The sequence below is a fragment of the Balaenoptera borealis genome (genome assembly GCF_965194805.1).
Source record: "Balaenoptera borealis genome assembly, chromosome: 4".
Taxonomy (NCBI): domain Eukaryota; kingdom Metazoa; phylum Chordata; class Mammalia; order Artiodactyla; family Balaenopteridae; genus Balaenoptera; species Balaenoptera borealis.
Window position 1 is genome coordinate 14,353,900 of NC_138861.1, and position 24,365 is coordinate 14,378,264.

The 24,365-nt window shown below is 34.2% G+C and overlaps 1 protein-coding gene across 4 annotated transcripts in view; it reads left to right on the forward strand.

The window, feature by feature from the left end:
- The window catches only part of GRID2 (glutamate ionotropic receptor delta type subunit 2), a 1,417,069-nt gene that overhangs the window by 1,042,793 nt on the left and 349,911 nt on the right, over window positions 1-24,365 (forward strand). For all 4 annotated transcript variants that reach the window (XM_082391643.1, XM_082391645.1, XM_082391644.1 and 1 more), the window contains exon 10: window positions 21,551-21,748. In XM_082391643.1, coding sequence (XP_082247769.1) covers window positions 21,551-21,748 — 198 coding nt within the window. The remainder of the gene's footprint in view (window positions 1-21,550; window positions 21,749-24,365) is intronic.

Consider the following 24,365-nt stretch of genomic DNA (forward strand, 5'->3'; position numbering starts at 1 on the left):
AATTATTTAAAGGACCCTAAGGCAGACAAGCAAAACATAAACTACAGAATCATGATTTTTAGTCCACTCACTGTTACTTTAATTTGAAAATCTGCTAATGAGAACAACAGCAACTCTCCTCCTAGTGAAGATGGTGCTTCCTGGAAAAAAAATAACACAAATACCTGATACAAAAGAACATTCAAATAACACACTGTACAAATTTCTAAAAGTCTGGTATGTCAATTACATTGTCTCATAGGAATCATGTTTGGTTTCAGGCTAGCTTTAAGTAGACTCTATATGTTAATATATACCTAGGAAATACACTAAGAACAGCCTTGAAATGTCATTTTGCTTAGTTTTTTGCTAAGGACATTGTCCAAGTTTTTGCTACTTGGAGACCTTCAGCATTTTGAACCCCTACAGAGCTTTAGGCTTTCCTGAGTCTCAGCCTTTGAGTCTCCTGAACCTAGACGCAAATTTAGGGGCAGGGAGAGTGAGCTTGATAAGAGGCTCTCCTGGCAGACACTCACATCAAGGATATGGGAAGGGAGTTGATGGCCATCTCTTATAGCTCCCACAGCAGTGTCTGAAGAGGACTCCTTTCAAGTGTTAATAAACACTAAAGTTTGGTTCAAAGCTCCAGGCAAAAATGACAAATCTGGCAGAGGACATTTCCCGTGGATACTGTCTTAAATAAACTAAGCTAAAATTCTCAATAAAATTCGGTAAGTGCCATGTAATATCTACCACATTGGAAGTACACAGTATAACACTGTGGTCAAGCACTGTCCCTGGAGGAATTCCTCTTCTGAGGTGGCAGGGTGAGAAGTTCCATGGACCCACTCCCTAGCAAAATAACTAACACTGCAAAAACTAACTAAATAAGTAGGTAAATAAATATAAACCATTTAAAGTCTCTGGAAATTTCCTAAGGGCATACTGAAAATGAAGTAACACTTAATCAAGAAAATCTACTAAAACTCAATAAAAACAACAGGAGTCTATAGTGTCTCAGCCTCATCCTGCTCCTTCCCCTTCCACCTCACTTTCTGCCTTACTCAGCTTGATGGAGGCTCCACTCCAAGTAGGTTTGGCCAAGAATACAGGGCTTCCTCTCCCTTAAAAGTTTCCAATTAAGGGTTATCTCACCTGGAGGCTGCTAGGATTTTTCATACCATCCAAATGAAATTTGAAAAGGCTAAATTCCTAGTGAGTGTGACCAAGAGTTTGTGGGCTCCCTTTCTTCACTCAGCTCTGACCCATAGGATGCAGTCTCAACCCCAGGTGTGGCAGACCTAGAATACTGGGGCCTTGATTGCCATCACTCCAGCTTGCTCCAAGGGCAGGGGTTCCATGCCAACTGAGGTAAATGGAGAAGACCAGAGGCTGCCACCCAACTCAATACCCAGAGTTGTAGCACAAAGACTTTGTCCAAGGGAGAGGCAGTCCACAAGAAAAGAGAGCCCTTAAACATTCTCCAGTTATTTGAAACAGAGCATGGGGAAGTTCAAGTATATGGCTCCTCTTAATTAAAAGCAACAAGCTAAATCATAAGCCAGATAGCTCACCAGAGAAAACCAGAAAAAGAGATAGCTAAGAATATCCTTCCTGAGGTCAGAATAAATTTTAAAGATTAACCCCAAAAATGACCACTACCAAAATTTATTTTCTTCAAACTACTGTGCAAACCCAGGGAATTTTTGAAAACAGTAAAGCAATCAACCAGTAATTAGTGGAGCTTATGGCTTAATGACCGTAATGAATATGACACACATGAATATGGACACAAATATCCTCAACAAAATGCTAGAAAACTGAATCGGGCAATATAAAAAAAGGACTATACACCATAAACAAGTAAAGTTTATCCCAGGAATACGAGGTTGGCTCAACTTATGAAAATCAATCTCATATACCATATTAATAAACAAAGGAATAAACCCACATGATCATCTCAACAGATGTAGGAAAAGCAGTTAATAAAATCTAACACCCCTTCATGATAAAAACAACAGTCAACAGTCTTGTGATAGAAGGGGAAAGAATTTTCTAAACTTCATAAGGAGCATCTATAAACCCATAGCTAATGTCATATTAATGGTGAAATACTGAAAAACCCTCTAAACCCCTAAAGTCAGTAACAAGACAAAGACGTCAGTTCTTGCTATTTCTGTTCAACATTGGGCTGGAGGTACTAGCCAGCCCAGTTAGGCAAGAAAATTAAGTAAAATGAATGAGATTAGAAAGGAAGAAGTAAAACTATCTCTATTTACAGATGACATGGTCTTGCGTTTAAAAAACCCTAAAGAGTACACACACACACACGATTAGAGTTAATAAATGAGTTCAACTGCTTTGCAGCATACAAGATCAATTTACAAAAGTCAACTGTATTTTTGCACACTAGCAATGAAAATTCCAAAAAAGAAATTAATAAATGCATTTTCACTTAAATATATCAAAGGGAATAAAATAATTAAAAATAAACTTAACAGAACAACTTCAATATTTGTACACTGAATGCTACAAAACATTGTTGAAAGAAATTAAAAAGTCCTAAATATATGGAGAGATAGCCTATAGTCATGGATTGGAAGACTCAGTATTGTAAAGATGGCAATATTCTCCAAACAGAACTACAGATTCAATGAAACCTCTATCAAAATTCTCGCTGACTTTTTTTTTTGGCCATAAATGACCAGCAGATCCTAAAATTCACATGGAACTGCAAGAAAATCAGAATAGGCAGAAAAAAAACAAAAAGAAAAAGAAACAACAAACCCACAAAATCTTGAAAAAGAACAGTAGGAAGACTCACACTTCTCAGTTTCAAAACTTACTAAAAGCTACGGTAATCATACTGGTTCAAGAATAGACTTTTAGATCAGTAGAATAGAATTGAAAGTCCAAAATTAACCCATGTATCTATGGTTAACTGATTTCTAACATGTGTCAAGATCATTCAATGGGGGAAAGAATAGTCTTTTCAACCAGATGCCCACATGCAAAAGAATTAATCTAGACCCTTACCTCAAATCATGTACAAAAATTAATTCAAAATGTATCCTAGACTTAAATGTACAAGCTAAAACTATAAAACTCTTAGAATAAAACATTAGATGTTAATCTTTGTGACTTTATTTTGGCAATGGATTCTTAGATATAACACTCAAAGTACAAACAACCAAAAAAAAAAAATAGATGAATTAGATTTCATTAACATTAAAAATGTCTATGTCTCAAAGGACAGAATCCAAAAAGAAAAAGAAAAGACAACCCACAGCATGGGATAAAATATTTGCAGATCATGTGTCTGATGAGGGACTTGTATTTAGTACATATAAAAATAAAGTTATAATAATGACTCAATGTGAAAAAAATAAACCAATTAAAAATGGGCAAAGGATCTGGACAGTTTTTTATAGAAGGTATATAAATGGTCAATAAGCATATGAAAAGATTCTCAATACCATTTGCCGTCATGGAAATGCAAATCAAAATCACAATGAGCTACCACTTTACACCCACTAGGATGGCTATAAATCAAAAGGACAGATAATAACAAGTGTTGGCACAGTTGTGGAGAAATTGGAACTTTTGTGTGTTTCTGGTGGGAATATGAAACAGTGCAACTGCTTTGGAAAACAGTCTGGCAGTTTCTCAAATGGTTAAACACAAACTTACTGTGCAACTCAGAAATTCTACTCTAGGTATGTTCCCAGGAGAAATGAAAATGTATGTCCACACAAAAACCTGCACACAAATGTTCATAGCAGCTTTATTGATAATAGCAAAAAATAGAAACAACTCAAATGTGTATCAACTGATGATTGGAAGAAGAGTGGTATACCTATAAAATGGAATATTATTTGTCAATAAAATGAAATGAAGCACTGATAACATGGTATGTTGATGAACCTTGAAAATATACTAATTAAAAGAAGCTAGTCACAATAGATCACATATTATATGACTCCATTTATATGAAATGTCAGGGATAGGCAAGTTTATAGGGACAGAAAGTAGATTAGTGGCTGTCTAAGGCTGGGAGAGATTAGGGGCTTGAGAAATGATGGCTAATGTGAACTGGATTTCTTTAGGGGGTAATAATATTCTAAAACTGATTACAATGATAATAGCACATGTCTGTGAATGTACTAAAGCCACTGAATTGTACACTTTGAATGGGTGAATTATATGGTATGTGAATTATATCTCAATGAAGGTATTAAAAAAAAAAAGAGTCTGGAACGAGATTATATTTCAATCTCCAGGTCTCCTATCTGTGAATTTAGGCCAAGTATTTAAGCTCTTTATGATTCTGTTTCTTCATCTTTAAAATGGAGATAACAACATTATCTATGTCATAGAGCTGCTATGAAAATTAAAGGAACAAATACATGCAAAGAAAGAAGGACTTCTAACAGAGCCTGGCACATAGGAAGTGCTGTATGTAGGTGTTAGTTCTTATTATGCACAGAGTGTTAGAGGAGAGCATAAAAGAAGCATCTATCACATGTGTAGGGCAGTGGGAAAGGCTCAAAGGGTGACACAAATTAGTTTTGAAACATAGGCAGGGATTATCAAGGCATAGATAAAAGGGAAGGAATATCCAACAACGTAAAGGGTATACACAAAAGTATGCAGACATCAAGAATTTAAAGTATCCTATAAGTAAACTGGAGTATCACCTGAAGCAAATGAAATTGAAATTCAGCCTGTGTTTTAGGTATTCTTTTTAAAGAGCTCCTTCAGACACAATTTAATTAGAAATTTTCTGTGAGAATAAGGTTAGCATTACATAATTTAGATAACATGCATCAAGTTAAAAACACCATCGTTGAGACCCTGATCTAGACTGAAGATTAGGTAAAATGGTTCTCATTTTTATTATTGAAACAGTATAATCTGTACACATAGCTCTGTATGGTATACATATTTTGTTGTCTGTTCTCCTGCTGGTACCCATCTTATGTGAGAGAAAAGGGGAAAGTGTGATTTTTATAAACAGACACTTGAGGAAGACTAGCCTATGCAAACAATGTAATTCATAGCAACACCGGCATATATGTTCACTTCAATGCTGAGTGAATAAAATCATCATGAGAATTGATGCATGACAATGGCTTGACAATTTCTTATTCTTTCTCATCACACCAATTCTTAAGATGATAGCTGTATGCAGACATGTGAATATCGTTATTGGGCTGAGCTAACCGTGCATGACCCAACTTTTTTTCCTTTTGGAAGATGAAACCTGAATTCTTAGACTAAACAGTGAATAAATGTTTCAGAGATGTGTTATATAATTTACTTCTGAAAAATAGAGTTACTACTTGTCTCTAGAAGTTTAGAAAGATATTGACATAGTCATTTGCAAATTCAAAGATGTAGAAACAGTAGGTCTATGTTGACTTCCATAACCTCTGCAATATTCTAGCCAATATCATAGAGCACTGCATTGGAAAGAAATCCAAATGTTAAGGTGACCTTGAAGTTTTAAGTTATTTTTTGCTAATGCAGTAGTTTTGACATAGTTAACAAAACCAGTTCTATATATAATTCCTCAGAAATAAATATAAGTATAAATATGAAAACTAGAGAAATGCTTCTGATACAGATTTTACTGTTTAGAGTTACAAAGGAATATATTAATGAATTAAGAGCCATTAAATCTTACAGATAATGTTACCAGCCACCATTTAGGGCACACTTATTATTCTTGGTGTTTTAATCTTCATGGTGCCCTCAAGATTATTATTTGTGTTTTGTTGATATGGCTGAGACTTAGAGCTAGTCAAATAACTTCAAGTTACATTTGTGGCAAAAATAAGCATTGAATCCTTGTTTGTCTGGCCCCCCACAAGCCATGATGGTGACAAGAACAGGACTAAATTCCTGTTGCCAACAACTAGAAAATTGAGCAAAGTATGGAAAAAAACTTTCAGACATTGGTCAATATGTAAATAAGGATTTTGATTCCTAAAGGTTGGAAACAACAAAATGATTCCAACAATCACCCCAGATCTTTGGCTGATGGCAATTTCCAGATTGGAGGCCCAGGCATATAGATCCAAAACAGATTGTCAGCTTTACTGAGTTGAGAGATTAGAGATCAAAGTTTGTGAAAGCTGAGGAGGTTGGTATTTGGGGGGACATGTTTGAAAAGAGAGAGCTATCTGAGGAGAATACTTGCAGAAAGGGGGTCAAAATGACATAGGGGTCATTTTGAGTCTTGGCTGAGTAATAGGTCATACATACATCCAGAGAAACTGTACAGTGCTGGGGAAAGAATGACAAAAAGCATATCAATTCCCTTTTTTTTTTTTACAAACTAAAGATATAAACCTTTATTTCACAACTTTGTCATAATTTACTTTCTAATGAGACATGTACTGGGGACATAAGTTTAAAATAACAGAGACTTTTGAGAAAGCTTTCATTTTCGGGGGATCTTATTGTACCAAGACTTTAAAAGGATATATGAAAAGCATGTATTTACCTTTGAATTATGTAGTAATTAACATTTAGGTGAGCAAACATATAAAGTAGCATACTCCCACACATCTTGCTATATCAGTGTTTCGTATGTTGCCTTGACCTCTTAAAAGGTTCGGCTTTTCATTAGGAAGATGCATATTCATTTGCCACTTCTAAACTCCAGTAGCATGTTGATTTTGTTGCTGTTTACAGCTGACATAAATTAGCATTGGATAAACAGATGCAAAAAAAAAAGTTACAGGAAGTTGTCCTTGCTTACATCTTTAGAAATCCTCCCAATCAGGAGGGAAAACCAATGTTTTGAATTAAAATGTAACAATTAGATTTCATTTTACAAAGGAAATAAATTTTGAGAAAACCTTGTATGCTTTCTCAGTCCCTCTCAAAGAGCTAAGGAGTCAGATGGCAGCCTTACCAGTGAGGAAACCAGGCCTCAAGTGGCATTTGGATTCTTTCAAAGGCACAGTAACAAGTTTGACCAATAGGGGATCATTCATCAAGTCACTATCCATTGCATTAAATGGGACTCTAGTGTGGTCTGAAATGAGAAAAGATACCTCTAAAAAGCACCCAACGTGGGAATAGCTTACTCATCTGTCAGCTTCTAGAACACAAACAGCTATTAAAAGTCAGCTCCCTCTGGGGAGGTAGGAAGCAGTCAAGGAGAGAACCACCATACTGATGGAGGCCCCAGAAATGGAAAAGTTGGTCAAGGAAAGGAAGGCAAATGCATACTCTTTCAGAATACACCCCTTGGGTTTTTTAATGATCAGTCGAAATACAAAGAGGTTTGGATTTTAAGGTGTCTTTTCACAGCATCTCCACGTAAACTGTGTATTAATTATTTTAACCTGGAAACAAAAAGGCCATAATGCTGAAAAGTGGATTTGTGATTCTTGCATGTTTTAAAACTTTGAGCAAAGAATTTCAGGTTCTCTATGTGATGGAAGTTAGCATGAGGAAATGAACTTTACATTTTTTAGGGGTTTTTTTGGTAGGTTTGAAGGTGGATTTTTTTTTTTTCCTTTTCTCCTTTTTATTTCCAACCATTGCTAGTGGCATGAAATGGGAAAATGAAATGTTTGGACTAATTTTTTTTCCCATTGATTCTTATGTAGAATAATGTACTCTGCAGTTCAATTAAAAATAACAAGCTGCTGTGTTGCTCTGAGCCAAATGTAATCTCCAAGACCATGGTCAATAAAACACTCAAGAAAATGAAGTATTGAGGCTGAATGGTCTGAAGTCTACTGGGGAATAAAGAAGCAACTGATTAGCATTTGAAAGCAAGGTCTTTTAATTTTTTAAAACTCAAGGAGAATAAAAAAGTGATCACTCATCAAGAACAAAGAGTTTGAAAAATATCTCACCTTTTTTTTATGAGTCCTTTCAAAATTTTAAGAATGACCTTTGGTCATCAGCCCCAAGAACTAAGATGCTTTTCTATACATGTAATGTTATGTTTGGGAAACTCCTAGAGTACCTGCTGAGGAATGTAAGGATAAATGGACCAATGCTCAATGTTTTTTCACTCTAAGTGACGTTTGCTCCATCCAATGAAGGATGTCATGAGAGTAAGTGTTACGGCTGGTTTTATGCTAAACATTCCAATCTATTATGCAATAAAATATAGTGATGGGAAAAAGTTTCATACATCTTTACATTTTTCAGTAACTTATGGGAACCTCCCTCTAATTCCTTAATATGTGTCCCCACAATTAATTCAGTACTGTAGTCCATATCTAAAATCCTGATAAGAGCTAGCACAGAAGTTATTTTTAAATGCCTTTTATTAATTTGAATAACTTCTAGTAATCTTCTTTTATACACTTACTAATTTTTGAAACACAGAATATGGTCTTTTCAGCTTTAAGCTCAGACTTCTCTACATTCTGTAAATCCTCACAGATTTGTTTCTTGCTTTTAAATATCAGCACCTTTCCGCTTTCTACGCTTCCGTTTCTGCCCTCTATGCAGGAGATCTTTTAAGTTTCCCACTGTGCTTCGTAATAAAATCAAAAGAAAAAAGCATATCCTTCAGAAAGCATTCAGCTCACTAGAAATAGAAAACCTGTCACCTTATTCTTAAAACCTCAGATCAGGCAGGTCAGTGGCAGAAATAGTGAGTGCAGTTTTGACAAAGGGTATGGAGTGGGGTTAGCAAAATTAGTATGTACCTTGTTATCTCCAGATGTGTTTTTAAGGAAAAGACTGTCTTCATTCAGGAAACGGGCTTGGTACTGTTGGGAGGAAAACTTTTCCTCTGCCCTCTTAGGTTCATATGTTTAGGGGCCTGCGAATTAACTGGCAACACCTGTGAATTAACTGACAACACCTGCGAATTAACTGACAACAGGAGGAAAGTCAAGGTTTATTTACACGTGCACATGGAAGTCACTTAGTAATTTAGTCATGAGTAACTTGCTGAATATCCAGAGGTAAAGGTTTATATACCAGCTTAACAAGAGGGTGGGGGGGGGGGTGGAGTTCAGGGCTTCAGAGGGAAAGTAGGAAGGGTCTGTTGTTGTTGGATTTTTTTGTGTGATTTTTTTTGTTCCCACCTAATGGGAACAAGTAGACTGTCTCCTTCCAGGACTTTGCAGGAAACTCCTTCCCTGGGAATAAGTTTAATGGCAGCTGCATCTTCAGGAGGCTCTGCTTTATTCAGATAAGGGAAGTTCAGATAAGATTTTGTGTTTTCACTTTAACATAATTTTTATGCCAAAACTGTAATCCCATCAATATGCTGACTAAAGTTGAAGTGTGACTTGGAAGAATATGAAAGTATAAACAGCTCTAATTTAGAATAGAAAAGGAGATATAGAGTGGACAAAGAGACGGAGATTGATTTTGATACTACCGTGTGTTAAAAGACTGTAGCCCAAGTTCTTTCTCTTTTATATACCATGTAGTTTCCGAACCTCCTACCCAACCCCAAACACACATACATACCCAAATGCTGATAAAGGCAGTCTAAATTAACTTCTAAGAATACAGGCTTTATCTTATCGAATTATAGTTTTCTCCGGATATATGCCCAGGAGTGGGATTGCTGGGTCATATGGTAGTTCTATTTTTAGTTTTTTAAGGAACCTCCATACTGTTCTCCATAGTGGTTGTACCAATTTACATTCCCACCAACAGTGCAAGAGGGTTCCCTTTTCTCCACACCCTCTCCAGCATTTATTGTTTGTAGACTTTTTGATGATGGCCTTTCTGGCCAGAGTGAAGTGGTACCTCATTGTAGTATTGATTTTCACTTCTCTAATAATTAGCAATGTTGAGCACCCCCAAAGTTCATTGCAGCACTATTCACAATAGCCAAGACATGGAGGCAACCTAGATGTCCATGGATAGATGAATGGATAAAGAAGATGTGGTATATATATACAATGGAATATTACTCAGCCAATAAAAAGAATGAAATAATGCCATTTGCATCAGCATTGATGGACCGAGAAATTATCATACCAAGTGAAGTAAGCTAGACAGAGAAAGACAAATATATGATATAGCTTATATGTGGAACCTTTAAAAAAAAAAAAAGGTACAAATGAGCTTATTTACAAAACAGAAAGAGATGCACAGACATAGAAAACAAACTTATGGCTACTAAAGGGAAAGCGGGGGAGGGATAAATTAGGAGTTTGGAATTAACATATACACACTACTATATATAAAATAGGTAACCAACAAGTACCTACTGTGTAGCACAGGGAACTAACTATACTCAATATCTTGTAATAATCTATAATGGAAAAGAATCTAAAAAAGAATCACTTTTTAATATATATAACTGAATCACTTTGCTGTACACCTGAAACTAACACAACATTGTAAATCAACTATACTTCAATAATAAAAAAGAAAAAGAATACAGACTTTAGCATCAAACACTGGATTCAAATTTCAATCTTTCTTACTAGTTTATAAGCTCAGTTATGTATTCTATCCCCAAATCTCAGGTCTCTCATTTGTGACACAATGAGAACATTTGTGAAACAGTAGCAATACCAGAGTATTCCAAGAATTAAATGAGGTGATTAATGTAAAGTGATAAGGATGACGACAGGCAAAATGTAAGTAGTAGTAGTTGTTGTTGCTATTTTTTATATGCTTCCTCCCTTAGCCTGAAAACATGCTTTGGATGAAAAACATTCTTTGACCCTGAATCCTCTTTATTCTACTAATTCTTTCTAATGCAAATGTCTCAGACTTCAGTTCTATCTTCACTTCATCATTTATTTTTATCCTCACACCACTAGCTTCTATTGGTTTCTATTTTGACTTCTCCAAAGAAACTGCTTTCCAAAAGGTCTTCATGACCTCCTACCTGACAAATGAAATGGATGTTTCCAGGCCTTATCTCTCTGGACCTCTCACCTGCACTGAAACCTACCAGCAGCTTGTTCCTTCTTGAAACTGTCCTTTCTTGCATCCTCCAACCATGTCTTCCCCTCATTTTCTTCTGACCTCTATTCTTTCTGCCTCCTTCATTGGAGTCTCTTTTTCCAGAATTTCATCCCTAACTCTTTCTATACTTTACCTCTGAGTGATTTCATTTACTTTCTTGAAAATTATAAACAAATTTTTATTTCCAACCCTGACCTTCTCCCTCATGCTTCAGACTCATTTATTCAACAAGTGTTGAAACAAGTGTTACATAGTTGATGACAAAAACTTAGAAAACATGGAAAATGAAAATTAACAAAATCATCCATATTTCTCCATCAAAAACTTACTAATATTTGTGTCTGTCACTTACTAGCTAAAAAAAACCTAGTTACTTTATCCATAGAAACAGAGTTAGTTATGATTCTAAACTCATAGGATAGCTAGGCATAAATATATGAAAAGCATCTGGAAGTGCCCACCACACAGTAAGTCCTATATGGATGTTTGCTGCTATTATTATTACTTTTTTTTCAAATTTAAAAGTGCACACTCCTATGGACTGAATATTTGTGTCCCACCAAAATTTATATGTTAAAGCCTAATTTCCAAAGCAATGGTATTTGAAGGTGGAGCCTTGGAGTTACAGTAAGTAGGTAATGAGAGTAGAGCCCTAATGAATCAGATTAGTGCCCTTACAATATACACTAATATGTATAAAATGGATAACTAAGGAGAACCTGCTGTATAAAAAAATAAATAAAATAAAATAAAATAAAAAAGAAGAGACATGAGAAAGATGATCTCTTTGCTCACTGCCATGTGAGACAAAGGAAGCAAGCTCTCATCAGACACTGGATCTGTCAGCACATTGATCTTGGACTTCCTAGCCTTATAACTGTGAGAAATAAATGTTTGTTGTTTAAGCCACCCAGTCTATGGTAACTTGTTATAGCAGCCTGAATTGACTAAGGCACCCATGCTCATAAATAGTTTTGTATATTTTCTTCCCATTCAGCAAAATACATATGAATTTTTAAAAATTTATTTTTACAGTAGGTCCTTGTTGTTTATCTGTTTTTAAATATAGCAGTGTGTACATGTCAATCCCAAACTCCCAATCTATCCCTCCCCCACCATCCTTCCCCCCTGGTAACCATAAATTCATTCTCTAATTCTGTGCATCTGTTTCTGTTTTGTAAATAAGTTCATTTGTATCAGTTTTTTTTACATTCCACATGTAAGTGATATCATATGATATTTGTCCCTCTCTGTCTGACTTACTTCACATAGTAAGATAAAATATGTAAAATACATGTGAATATTTTTAATGTAAATAAATATTTTAATGTAAATAAATATCCTTTGTTATACAGCAGATGTGATCAATAGTTTTTTTCAGCTGCTTAATGAATTATGTTTACAGTTGCCTCAAACTTCCATTAATTTATTCAGGGTTGTATATAATTCCCAGAATGCCAACTGAAACTCAACATTTCCATGTCTCATTTCCTGAAATAATGTTGGAATGCAAATGAAAGTAATGTTTTTACAGTGATGTTTTGAATCTCTCTATAAGACAAACAAAAACAAACCAATCCCAAACTTTAAAATGTTCCTCTTAGTTTGTTAAAAAACCCTCCTGTGGCCCAATTCTGAGCAGATAACTATTTAACAGGGCATTAAGACACTGAAGTTGACAGCTGAATGTGCTGTGTAATAGTCTATCATAGAGATTTTTTAGAAAGCAATCCCTAGTTGTCGGGCATTTAGTTTGTTTTCAAGTTCTCACTAGAGAATTTGCAATGAACATTCTTTTACATACATACCTGTGCTCATTTATGATTACCTCCTTAGTTGTAAAATTACCAAAAGAAATAACACAAAAATTTGAAAGTGTTTCCTTTCCTACTGTGAATTTGTTTGCTTAAAAGGTTGTCCCATATTTAACTCACATAAGTGGTATATAAGAAAGCCTGCTTCCTCATATGTTTGCTGATAAACATTAACATTCTTTTTCATCCTTACCAATCCAATGAGCTATAAATAACTCATCTTTTTAAAATTTGTATTTCCCAAAGGTAGATTCAGAGAACAAAAATAAATCACTCTTAATGTTTGGTATTGAACTTTGTCCTTTTAAAATTTAAGCATTAAAGATTATGATTTTAATGATTGTTATTTCTTCTGATAAATATTATTTCTCTTTTAACTGATTATGTGAGCCACAAATGTGCAGGAAAAAAAGAAAGTACACATTTTCCTTCTATTAAATTTGAATGTGTATTAATTTTGTATTCTGTACGGTAGGTTTTTCTCAAAATATTGTCTTTGATTCTGTATTGAATATTCACCCTGAGGACTTTGGTCTATTGATTGAAAGTTTTAATCCCTCTAATAGAATTATGATGCATACGCCAAATAGAAAGAACATTCAGGGAGAATCTCAGAAGTCCATACTCTTTTCAAGACTGAGGCCCCCACTGAGGGTTTCCAGAAGTATGGCATAGCATTCCATCACTTCTCACTAAGTACTGATAACCCCACGTCTATACATCAGTGAATCCCATCAGTTCTACCTTCAAAAGATACCCAGAATCCAATTACTTCTCATCAAATCCATTTTACTGCCTAGCTCACTGGTTTATTGCAAAGGATTCCTAATTGCTCTCCTAGCTTCTGTCCTTGCCCCTCTAGTCTGTTGTCAATAGCAACTATCAACCGTCTCGAAAACTGTTAAAACATAGCAGATCACAACCCCCTCTGCTCAGAGCCCATCAGGCTGCCCATCTCAGTTGAAGTAAGAGCTGGAGTCATCACAGGGGCTTAGAGGTACTGTTTAAGCTCCACCAGACACGCACCCGTTACCTCTCAGACATGTCCTATCTGACCCTAGCTCCCACAGTTCCCGCCACACTAGCTTCCCTTCTGCCTCTCAACCATGTCAGCGAGATTCCTGCCTGACACATCTGCACTTACTCTCTCTTCAGTCTGAAGTGTTCTTTGTACAGAGGCTCTTCCTAACTGAAGGTACAACCCTTTCTCATATGCTCTTTGTTCTGATTATTTGTTTAATTTCCCCCCCACAATTCTTGTCATCATGTGACATAACATATATATTACTTATTTTGTTTCTTGTCCATCACTCCCATTAGGACGTAGGTCTAGCAGGATAGAGATGTTTGTTTATTGTTTGTTTTGTTCACCATTGTATTCATAGCATGTGCCTGGCATTAACACTTGAATGACTGAATAAATATCTGAATTTCTGCTATTTTCCTGTAAAATATTATTTTGGATGGATATACCACTAGCCCTAAACATCCCAAGTTTAATTTTAAATGGCTTTTCATTGAATTCTGATATTTAATTAGCTTCAATTTACATTTATTAAATGTTTTTATATGCTGACATAGACTGTCATATCATAAAGCTCTGCTGACATTTATTAACATTACTGTTCTTGACAACATTTTTACAGGAAAATGACTGTATCAACCAGAGAGTTTGTAAACATTATCATCATTTTGAAGTCAAATTTTACCAAGTTATTCAGTTAAATATTGTATAGACTTCTGACATTTGGTAGAGCTGGTCACTCCTCACAGCTGTAATATGCTGTAGCTCAAAACATATTTGTGATAGTTTTCCTTGACATAACTGCATTTACAAAGTACTCTGCACTGGTAAACTTTTGACAATATTTACGGAATAGAATTGACTCTTGCATGTGGCTGTGCCCTTGTAAGATTCACTTGGGTGTTAAATTTACCAAAATAATGAAGACTTGGACCAAACACACAGAAAATATTATCCAGCACTCATATTCAGAAAACAAACCAAAAGCCTAGTAGTTCTAAGTTTGTATGCGGTAACCCTGTGGTCTATAAGAATCTTAGCCTCCTAAAAATGTATTTTCAAATGCATGCTAGGGGAAACCAATAAATGAGAACTAATGTACTTAGGATTGCTGTGACTTTCTGTTGTCCTTGATGACCTTGTACTCCCAGTTACAGCATCTTATTCAGATTCTCACGAAAACAAAATGAACATCTTTTTCTTGTTTTGCCACCCTCCATTAAGTCACTAAAATGTAGCCATTTCATGATCATAAAAGAATGTACAAAAGCGAACATTTTATTGTGAAAATGAACTTTCTCGCATACTAATAGCTTTAACTTTATGTTCAATTTAAAGTATTTTTTTCACTTAAATAATTGCTTACAAAATAGGAATCAGAAATAATATGTAAGATATGGCTTTAGGAAGTTAGAATGACTAAATATTTTTGTTTACTTCTATCATTTATAATTTGAATCGTATTGTCTGATAAAAATATTTAAGCAAAGATCTTAAAAGATAAGTTTAGTGCAACGTTTTCTAAACCTTTGTTGCTCCATAAAATCCTTCTGCAGGAGCCCTTTTAAAAATGTTTTCATTGCATATATCCCTGTGACGAGCTTTTCTTCTCTCCGTGCAACTCAGATATTTTCGCTTTTATAACACCTAGATTGTTTATTCCTCCCCTGATGTCCCTCATTTTTGTTTTCCTATCCTGGTGTTTTGATATCTTTTTAATAACAAACTCCATACCTTTTGCCTTTTTTAACTTATAGTAGTTTCTAATATTCATATATGGTCTATAAAAATAGCGAGGCTTTTCCAAGGAGAATGATAGTCATTAATTCTGCATATATCGCAGTGGAATGTGTCATCCCCAAGCAAAATATAAGCTCACACTGTGCATGAAGACAGTTCTTGTTTGCTTCATCCAGTAGCATAGTTTACGGGGAAAAAGTTTTTAAACAGGTCACTAAGAAATATTCTCATTCTCGTTAATGTCTTTGAGCCGCATATGTGAGTAGAATCGTAAGGAATTTCCAGTGACTCATTCCTAGTTTTGGCCATCCTTGCATTCTGTGAAGTCGTGCATATTGAAACCTCTGAACAGCCCTTAGTAAAGCCTTGACAGTAGAGCTTGTCGCTTGCACCTATCAAAAATGTCAGATGCTTTTTCCAAACTCTATCACTAGCAAACAATATTGAATACTTATTAAATATGGGAATTAGCTACAAAATCTGCAAGTTGCAGTGTTGTAAATCAACTAAGCAATTAGCGTGAGATTTTTTAAGTGACTGAATACAAATTCAGAATTATGAAGTTATTATCTAATAACCCAACAAGTGATGTGAATAAATCCTTGCTAATATGAAAATTATCAACCACTGAAACACTTTTCTATAAGCGGGTCTATGGCTCCTCATGCTAATGCACTTAGATTGATAAACTACAGGCATTCTGTGAAAGCTTCATTTATTCCAGTTGCTGAGGATTGTTTTTAGAGAACCTGTCATCCAAATGATCAGCAAATCGAAGTCTGCAATTTGTTTTCATTTAATAGGCAGACAGGTTTTCACCAGTTTAGATTCAGTCCTATTAATACTCTTTGAAACTAATTGCTGGGAAATGAATTTTAAAGGCAGCATTTTATAATTTCTCTTTTTCTTCCTTCTGACCCTATAACAGAAGACAGAAAGGCACCGGTACACACTTTTAAAATATATGTTAAATAGGCACAGGCCATAATCTCCTGTCATCTGTATGGTTGCAAAGGACCCTTAGTCCTCACTGCCACAATCCATTCTACACTCTTCTCTCAAAATTATGTTCTGATTATGCCATTTCCCTTCCACAAAGCTCCAGTTGACTGCCAGATAAAAGACAGTAACCTTAATATGGTTTCAACACCCTCCATTATCTACTCCCACTTAACATACTTTTCTTTATTTTTGTTTATATTGCAATATAACACCCATATAGAAAAAAGTTTAAACCATTAATTGATTAATAGTAAAGTAATATCCAGGTAACCACTGCCCAGAACAAAAACACCAGAATATCGTCATTACCGCAAGAGCCGTCTTTCCTTGTGTATCTTTCTGATCATACCCTCTCCAGCATCCCAGGGCCAACCACCCGGAGCTGATTACTTCCTTGATTTTCTTTATAGTGTCTCCACTATGTACCCTTAAATACATAGTTATTTTACCTGTTTTTGAATGTTACAAAAATGGAACCAAACTGTTTTCTTGGAGTATTGCTTTTTTCACTCAACATGATTCTTGTAAACATTCATTTGTGTTACTGTGTATCGCTCTACTTTCTTCAATTTTAAGCTGTTTAGTATTACATTACATCAATATACCACAATATATTTACTTTTCCATGTTGACAGACATTTGGATTTTTAGATTATTTCCAGATTTGGGCTATTACAGACAATGCTGCTATAAACGTTCCTGGGCATATATTTTGGTGCCCAAGATTCTCTAGTGTTCATACCCAAGGGGTGAAATTGCTAGGACATAGCTATCCATATCTTCATACTAGATAAACGTGTATGTAAATCTCAAAACCAGGCAAAATTAACTGCATATAAGGATTTTCAATCTCTACTAGATATGTAAAATGTTTTGCAAAGTGGTTGTGCAAATTTAAACATCCAGCAAAAGTCATGATAGCTCCTATTTCCTCATATCCTTAACAGTATTTGTATTATCATACTACATTTCTTTCTGCTTCTCATCTCTTACCCCTTCTTTTTGGATTTTCTATTTGTTTATTCCTTCGTACCCTGGGTATTAGTTCTGACCTATAACAGGTCACTAATTCTCTCTTCATCTGTTTCTAATCTGCTGATAAACTTTGTCAGATAGTTATTAACTTTGGACATTGTCTTTTCTAATTCTTACATTTCTGTTTAGTTCTTTTCAAATTCTACAATGATACTTCCTTTAGTTTCCAATTTTCTGCCAAAAAAGTTTTCCCCTTATTTCCTTAAAAATAATAAACATAATTTTTATAATATGCATCTGAAAATTTTAGTAACTGAGTTCTTGAAAGATCTGTTTCTGTTACATATTATTTCTGCTGGTTCTATATATGAAATATAACTTCCTGTTACATGATATCTTTGACTTTTGCTGTGGACATTGTATTCAACCAATTGTTTGAAGGGATAATGTAAGACCTAAAATGAAAATACCTACTTCCTAGAGGATTGTGGGTTTTTTATTTTTCCTTCCTGTCAGGAATCTGGAGTCTATCAGTCTCACACTACCTTAAACTTCATTAAAATATGAAACAAATTATAGCATCTTAGATTTTAATCCATACATTGAAAATTTTGAGGTCCAAAAAGATAATATTGAAGTAAGTTGAGTTATGATGATGCCTTCCTCTCTGTAACTTATTGTGTGACTTTGAGTTGAAACTTTTGTTTCTAGTTTTTCTTATCTGTTAAAATAGTACATGGCTTGTAACCCCCAAAATGGTGATTTTCCTTTTTTTACAGTTTCCTTTCTATTTCTCTTATATTCTGTTTGTACCAGTTATACTGCAGGTTGCTTGAGTTTTGCTTTATGTTTTTTGAGTACATAGATTTTCCAATACCTGGTTATGATTATTTTGAAAGTGGTGTCCATGACTTTTTACCATATCTCTCACTATATTGAGTGTAGTAATTTGATGCATTGACTGCTTAATGCATGTTAAATGGATAAGTCAATGAATGAATAAATTTTGGAAATAGGTGCATTAATAAAAGTGATTAAACCAAGCTCAGTATTGCTGTAGAGAAGGAACAAGTATCTTTTCTATTATAGGTCCCAGAGCTTCAGTCTAATTTCTGTTGCTATGTTTACCTGTCCAATATATTGGCTGATTGTCCTCATAAAACACAAGTGGTCTGAGGTAGGATTTATGCATAGTGATCCAAATGTGTAATAGAGCTTAAAAACAAAGCTTAAAAACATTGATCTAGAAGAGAAGTGATAAGATGTAATAAAAGTTTATTTAGGATGTACAATTTAAAAAGCATGTTCATCAATAATTCATCAACAGTCTTTAAAACAACCTTTAATATAACCATTTTTATTCTGTAACTTTAATCATTTGTAGCTGATGTTGCTAGAAGCAGATTTTGACAACAAACTTCTGAAAGGGATCCATTTGCCTAGGGATTTACTTATAAAGTTGGAATTAAGTCATTTCTAGGGGGAAATTCAGCATATTAAACAAATATAACATAATCTAACATATTAAACAATTGTTCTAAAGATAATCAAATCAAATCTGATAAAATGAAAAAGAATCACTATTTCATATGAAGGCATACATTTGGATATTATTTTTGCCACATAGAGCAGTTAGCTCTGCATTATAATTAATTAGTCTTCTTAATTTTTTGTGTCACCTTAAAGAGTGGTTTTCCATATCCTGGTGATTAAGTTGCTTCTGTACCTAAGAGATTTGTTAGATTTTAAAGACCATGGATAAATAAAGAATACATATGGTCCAAAATTATTGGTAGAGGAACCAGTCAAATAATAAGATTTTTCATGAAGCATTTCCCATTGGTTTGTCAGTGGATAGATATTCAAAATATAGAAATGAATGAAATGTGTGTAAGGAAATAATTACATGCTGTCTGTTGCCAGCATGTTTAACATAATATAAGCAATCAATTCCCAATTAATTCTAGAATTTCCTGATCTTATTTACATGCTCTCTGAATATGATCTTTATTTTGGAATTTCTTTAACCCATTCTGAATCTAATAACTTCATTAGAGTATTTGTGCAATGCATAGTCATTAGCTAGGTCTGTGTTTTGTCCAGACAACCAAATGGACAGAAGCAAATTTTGCCATATTAGCGGGAAGTTTATATTTGGAATCAAGAAGATGTTCTGTATTTTATACATTGTATTAACGGATTTGTTGAATTTTTACTTTTCATTCATTTGATATCATTTAGATTAAAGTCAGAATTGTTAGAAATTTTCATTCATTCTCAAAACCTCTCATCTATTGATATATCAATCTGGCATTATTCATTAGCATCAAATACTGCTAAAACAGGAAAAAAAAATCAGGAGTTTAACAACAAGAAATTGAAATTTAAAATTTTTCTTATATTCTAGAACCCTAGAAAGTCAGTCAGTCTTCTGTAGCATTTCAAGTTCCAAGGACATAGACTTCTTCGTCTTATTTTTCTATTATGTGTGATCTAAGATACTTACCAGAGCTTCCAGCCAATACGTGTTCATAAGTAGAAAGGACAGAAGAACAGTTGCACAAAGCACCCTGCCTACATCACATTTGTCAGAGTTGGTCACGTGGTCTCATCTTGCCTAAAGGGAGACTGTGGATTGTCTTCACTCTCAGTAGTGCTAAAATGAAAGTAGATACATATAATTAACGACAAAGAGGGGAACAAACAGCAGTCACAGCCTTCATCTAACTATTTATTTACTGATTTATTTTACTCTAAGATAAGATATAAATGGTTAAACAAGACCAATTTTTTTAAAATAGTACCAGTAGTTTAGAAAAGTAAGATTTTTAAAAAATTACAAATAACACAATATCAACATAGTTATAGATGAGCATCATGATCTCCTGGGTATCCAAAGTGAAAGGGGATAGCTAAATAATTATTCACATTTTCATTATTTTAAAAAAGGCATTACTGACTCAAAATGAAGCTCTCTTGGCTCTGAACAATTTAAAAATTTATCTCATGGTAATTTTTATGGGAAAACTGAATGTTATGGTGGACAATATTCCTATAATAGATGCAGTGATTTTATAAGGTGCTTACTTAGTGTCTTTGAGTAAGAGCCAAAAACAAAGTATTATTTTACCACTCAATGAAGGCTATTTTGTGAGTCCCTAAGGAAAAATGATCCAAGGATAAAATCCTTGGGTATTCTGGCTTAGACCCAGGATAGATTTTAACCTGCCCACAGGGCTGGGTGGATATACACACTATGGATGGTTATCTGTAAATATTACTGTTGTTGAAAGATTCCTGAACAAGTTTAGGAAATTAAGAAATAGATTATCTAATTTTCTGTAGTCTACCAGCATGTGTCAAACCAATTTACCGCTCTTAACACCAGGTGTTCTAAAAAGTGAAAGGGGACTATTTGTTAACTGTAAGAGGGCAACAATGCAAAAAGATGAAAGAGGTGGAAATTGAAACCAATTTGCTGAATTTACTAAATTACACAAATTACCCAAAAAGTAAGTGAATTTCTCATAACAGTAGTAAAGAAATTACTTTTGCAATGAAATGTGTGTTTATATACAAGTTTCAAAATTACTTAGCAAATAACTCCCAGTAAATGTGATGTTATAAATTTTAGCTAAATTATATGTTCTTAGAATTTTTTGATCTTTTCAAAAAACTCTATGTAGATTATATCTATTAAAGTATTATTTTACATATTTTGACATAAATAAACAATAACTGCCTGAGGAGAGAAAAAAATTCATGGTCTCCTAAATATGATTTTATTATTGATGAATCTTAGCTTGGTCCTGAGATGGCAAGAAACATGAATTCATGGTTCCTGAAGTTTTATAATCATTTTCATCTAATTTTTGATATGGTAATAATTAAATGAGAGCTGACAAGAAACTGGGTGATTAAACATTGTTTGATAAAGTGATGCATTAATAACACATAAGTTATATTTCTAAGTTATTCTCTCACAGTGCAAAACCAATTTTTAGACTGTTTGTAAGCAAAACTCTTTGAAGAATTAATCTTTGCTTTAAGGGAGCAATATCGATTGACATCAAGGATTTCTCTTATTTCCATGTAGGAAGAACCTTTTGTAATGGTCTCTGAAAATGTCCTGGGTAAGCCAAAGAAATACCAAGGCTTCTCCATTGATGTTTTGGATGCCTTATCTAACTACCTGGGTTTTAACTATGAAATTTATGTTGCACCGGATCACAAGTATGGAAGCCCACAAGAAGATGGGACATGGAATGGCTTGGTGGGAGAACTAGTGTTTAAGGTAAGCATTTATTTGTTTGTTTGTTTGTTTATCACATATCTAAAGGTTGACTATAACCCTTGGCAACTAATTTCATACAAAATAAGTGTAAGGCAAAGCATTAGGTGGCGGTGTTGAATCAAATCTCACCAATACTATTTCATGAACTTTGTGGAAAGAAAAACTGATGAGGGCTTCCCTGGTGGCGCAGTGGTTGAGAATCTGCCTGCCAATGCAGGGGACACGGGTTCGAGCCCTGGTCTGGGAGGATCCCACGTGCCGCGGAGCAACTAGGCCCCGTGAGCCACAATTGCTGAGCCTGCGCGTCTGGAGCCTGTGCTCCGCAACAAGAGAGGCCGCGATAGTGAGAGGCCCGCGCATAGCGATGAAGAGTGGCCCCCACTTGCCACAACTAGAGAAAGCCCTCGCACAGAAACGAAGACCCAACACAGCCATAAATAAATAAATAAATAAACCCAAAGTTTAAAAAAAAAAGAAAAACTGATGACAATATAAAGCTAAGTTTTAAAATATTTCCTATAATAGAAAAGTATTTACTTCAGGTATTTACCTTTGCCAAAGTTATACTCCAGACATTTTGTCAGGATATGGTACATGATGAAGTCACAATGCCTTTTCCAAACACAGTTCATGTCATTGTGTTCTTTTAAAAATGTAATTTCAAAAACTAAACAAATAAGATCCTGACCACTTAGGAACTGATCATTTAGTTTTGGTATCTAAATAAGGTAAATCTATTCTTACTTGTATTTTTCTCCTTGTTCTTGCAATTCTCAGAGAAGTATTTAAACTTCTCTATTACTTTATCTCCATTTCTGTCAGTCTTTGCTTCATTTTTTGGAAGCTCTATTATTAGGAGCATACACACTTTTAATCATCATGTCTTCCTGCTGAGTTGTTGAATAGTCATGTTTAGGTCTATAATTTACTATTTGATTTCTGTGTATCTTATTGTTTCCCTCTGTTCCTTCTTTTCTTGCCTTCCTTTGGGTTAATTGAATTTTTTTAGTGTTTGATTTTATTTCCCTCTTAACTTTTTAGCTGTATTTCTCTGTATTTTTGTTTGTCTATGGTTAGTCTAGAGTTAATAATGTGCATTCTTAACTTATCACATTCTATGTAGATTAATATCATACCACATCACATTAAAAAACGTAAACATACAGCAATATAATTCCATTTATACGTACTATATCCTTTGTGTTATTATGGTCATGTATTTATATTTATGAACTCCAAAGTAAAATGTCATAGTTTTTGATTTAAACAATCAGTTGACTTTCAAAGGTATAAAGAGGGAGGGAAAAGACAGTTTCTGATATTTAACTATTTATCTATTTACTATTTCTGTGGTTTTTTATTCCTTTCTACATATCTGAGCTTCTGGCTGGTATCATTTAGTTCAGTCTGAAGAACTTCCTTTACAATGTCTTGAAATCCAGTCCTACAAGTGGCATATACTCTCAACTTTAGTTTACCTTAAAATTTCTTTGTTTATCCTCAGTTTTAATAATATTATTAGCAAATAACAAACTCTGAGTTGACAGGTTTATTTTTGCTAGATACTTTCTGTCTTAGTGTTTTCAGATGGCACTGCTGATTCTGATTTATGTTTGACAAGAACACTGAGAGTCTCAGAACACAGTCACTTATAATCAAAATATATTTTTCCTCATACTTTTTTATTATCTAAGAAGAAAATTGAAGACGAAATATTATTATTCCTAAAATCAAGGCTGGTGATTTTAAAGCAAGAGCAACTTTTTATTTCAAAAATCAAAATAAAATTATCATTCAACAATTTTTCATACAATAATAAATGTTTTTATTATTATTTCACAGTATAATTGATACATAACATTATATTAGTTTCAGGCGTACAACATAATGATTTGATATATGTATGTATTGCAAAATGATTGCCACGATAAGTCTAGTTAACATTCATTACCATACATAAAGTTATTTTTAATGTTCATGACTTTAAATATGCCATTCTATTGTCTCTCACCAAATATTGTTTCTGTTGAGAAGTTAGCCATCATTTGTACTTTTGCTCCTTTTTTATAGTGTAGGGGTGGCCGTTTTTTAATTCTCTATTCATTTTTGATGTTTTGATGTTTAGCTATGATTTTCTTTGTATTTATCTCTGTTAGGGGTTCACTGAGCTTCTGGGATATGTTTCACTAAGTTTAATAAATCTTGACAATTATTTATACAAATATTTTTTCCACCCTCTTCTCTTTCTCCTCTGTACTTGAGGCTCAGAAAACATTCAAGTTAGACCTTATTAATGTTGTCTCTAAGTCACTGAGGTCTTGTTTATTTCATCATAATATTTTACTCTCTGATCTTTAGATTGGATAATTTATCATGATCTGTTTTCAGGTTATTGATTCTTTCTTTGCCATCTCCAATTTCTGTTAAGTTCATTTGGTAACTTTTTTATTCTAGGTAACTAGAATCATTCTTATGCATGTATTGGTTTGGAATCAGCCAAGGATTTGAGGGAAGTTTATACATAGATTTTTGGGCTTATTTCTCTGTGACTCCCTCCTTTATGTGAGTCCTCTTTTGATTTCTGCACAGTCTGGCTGCCTCAAACACCATCCTCTGA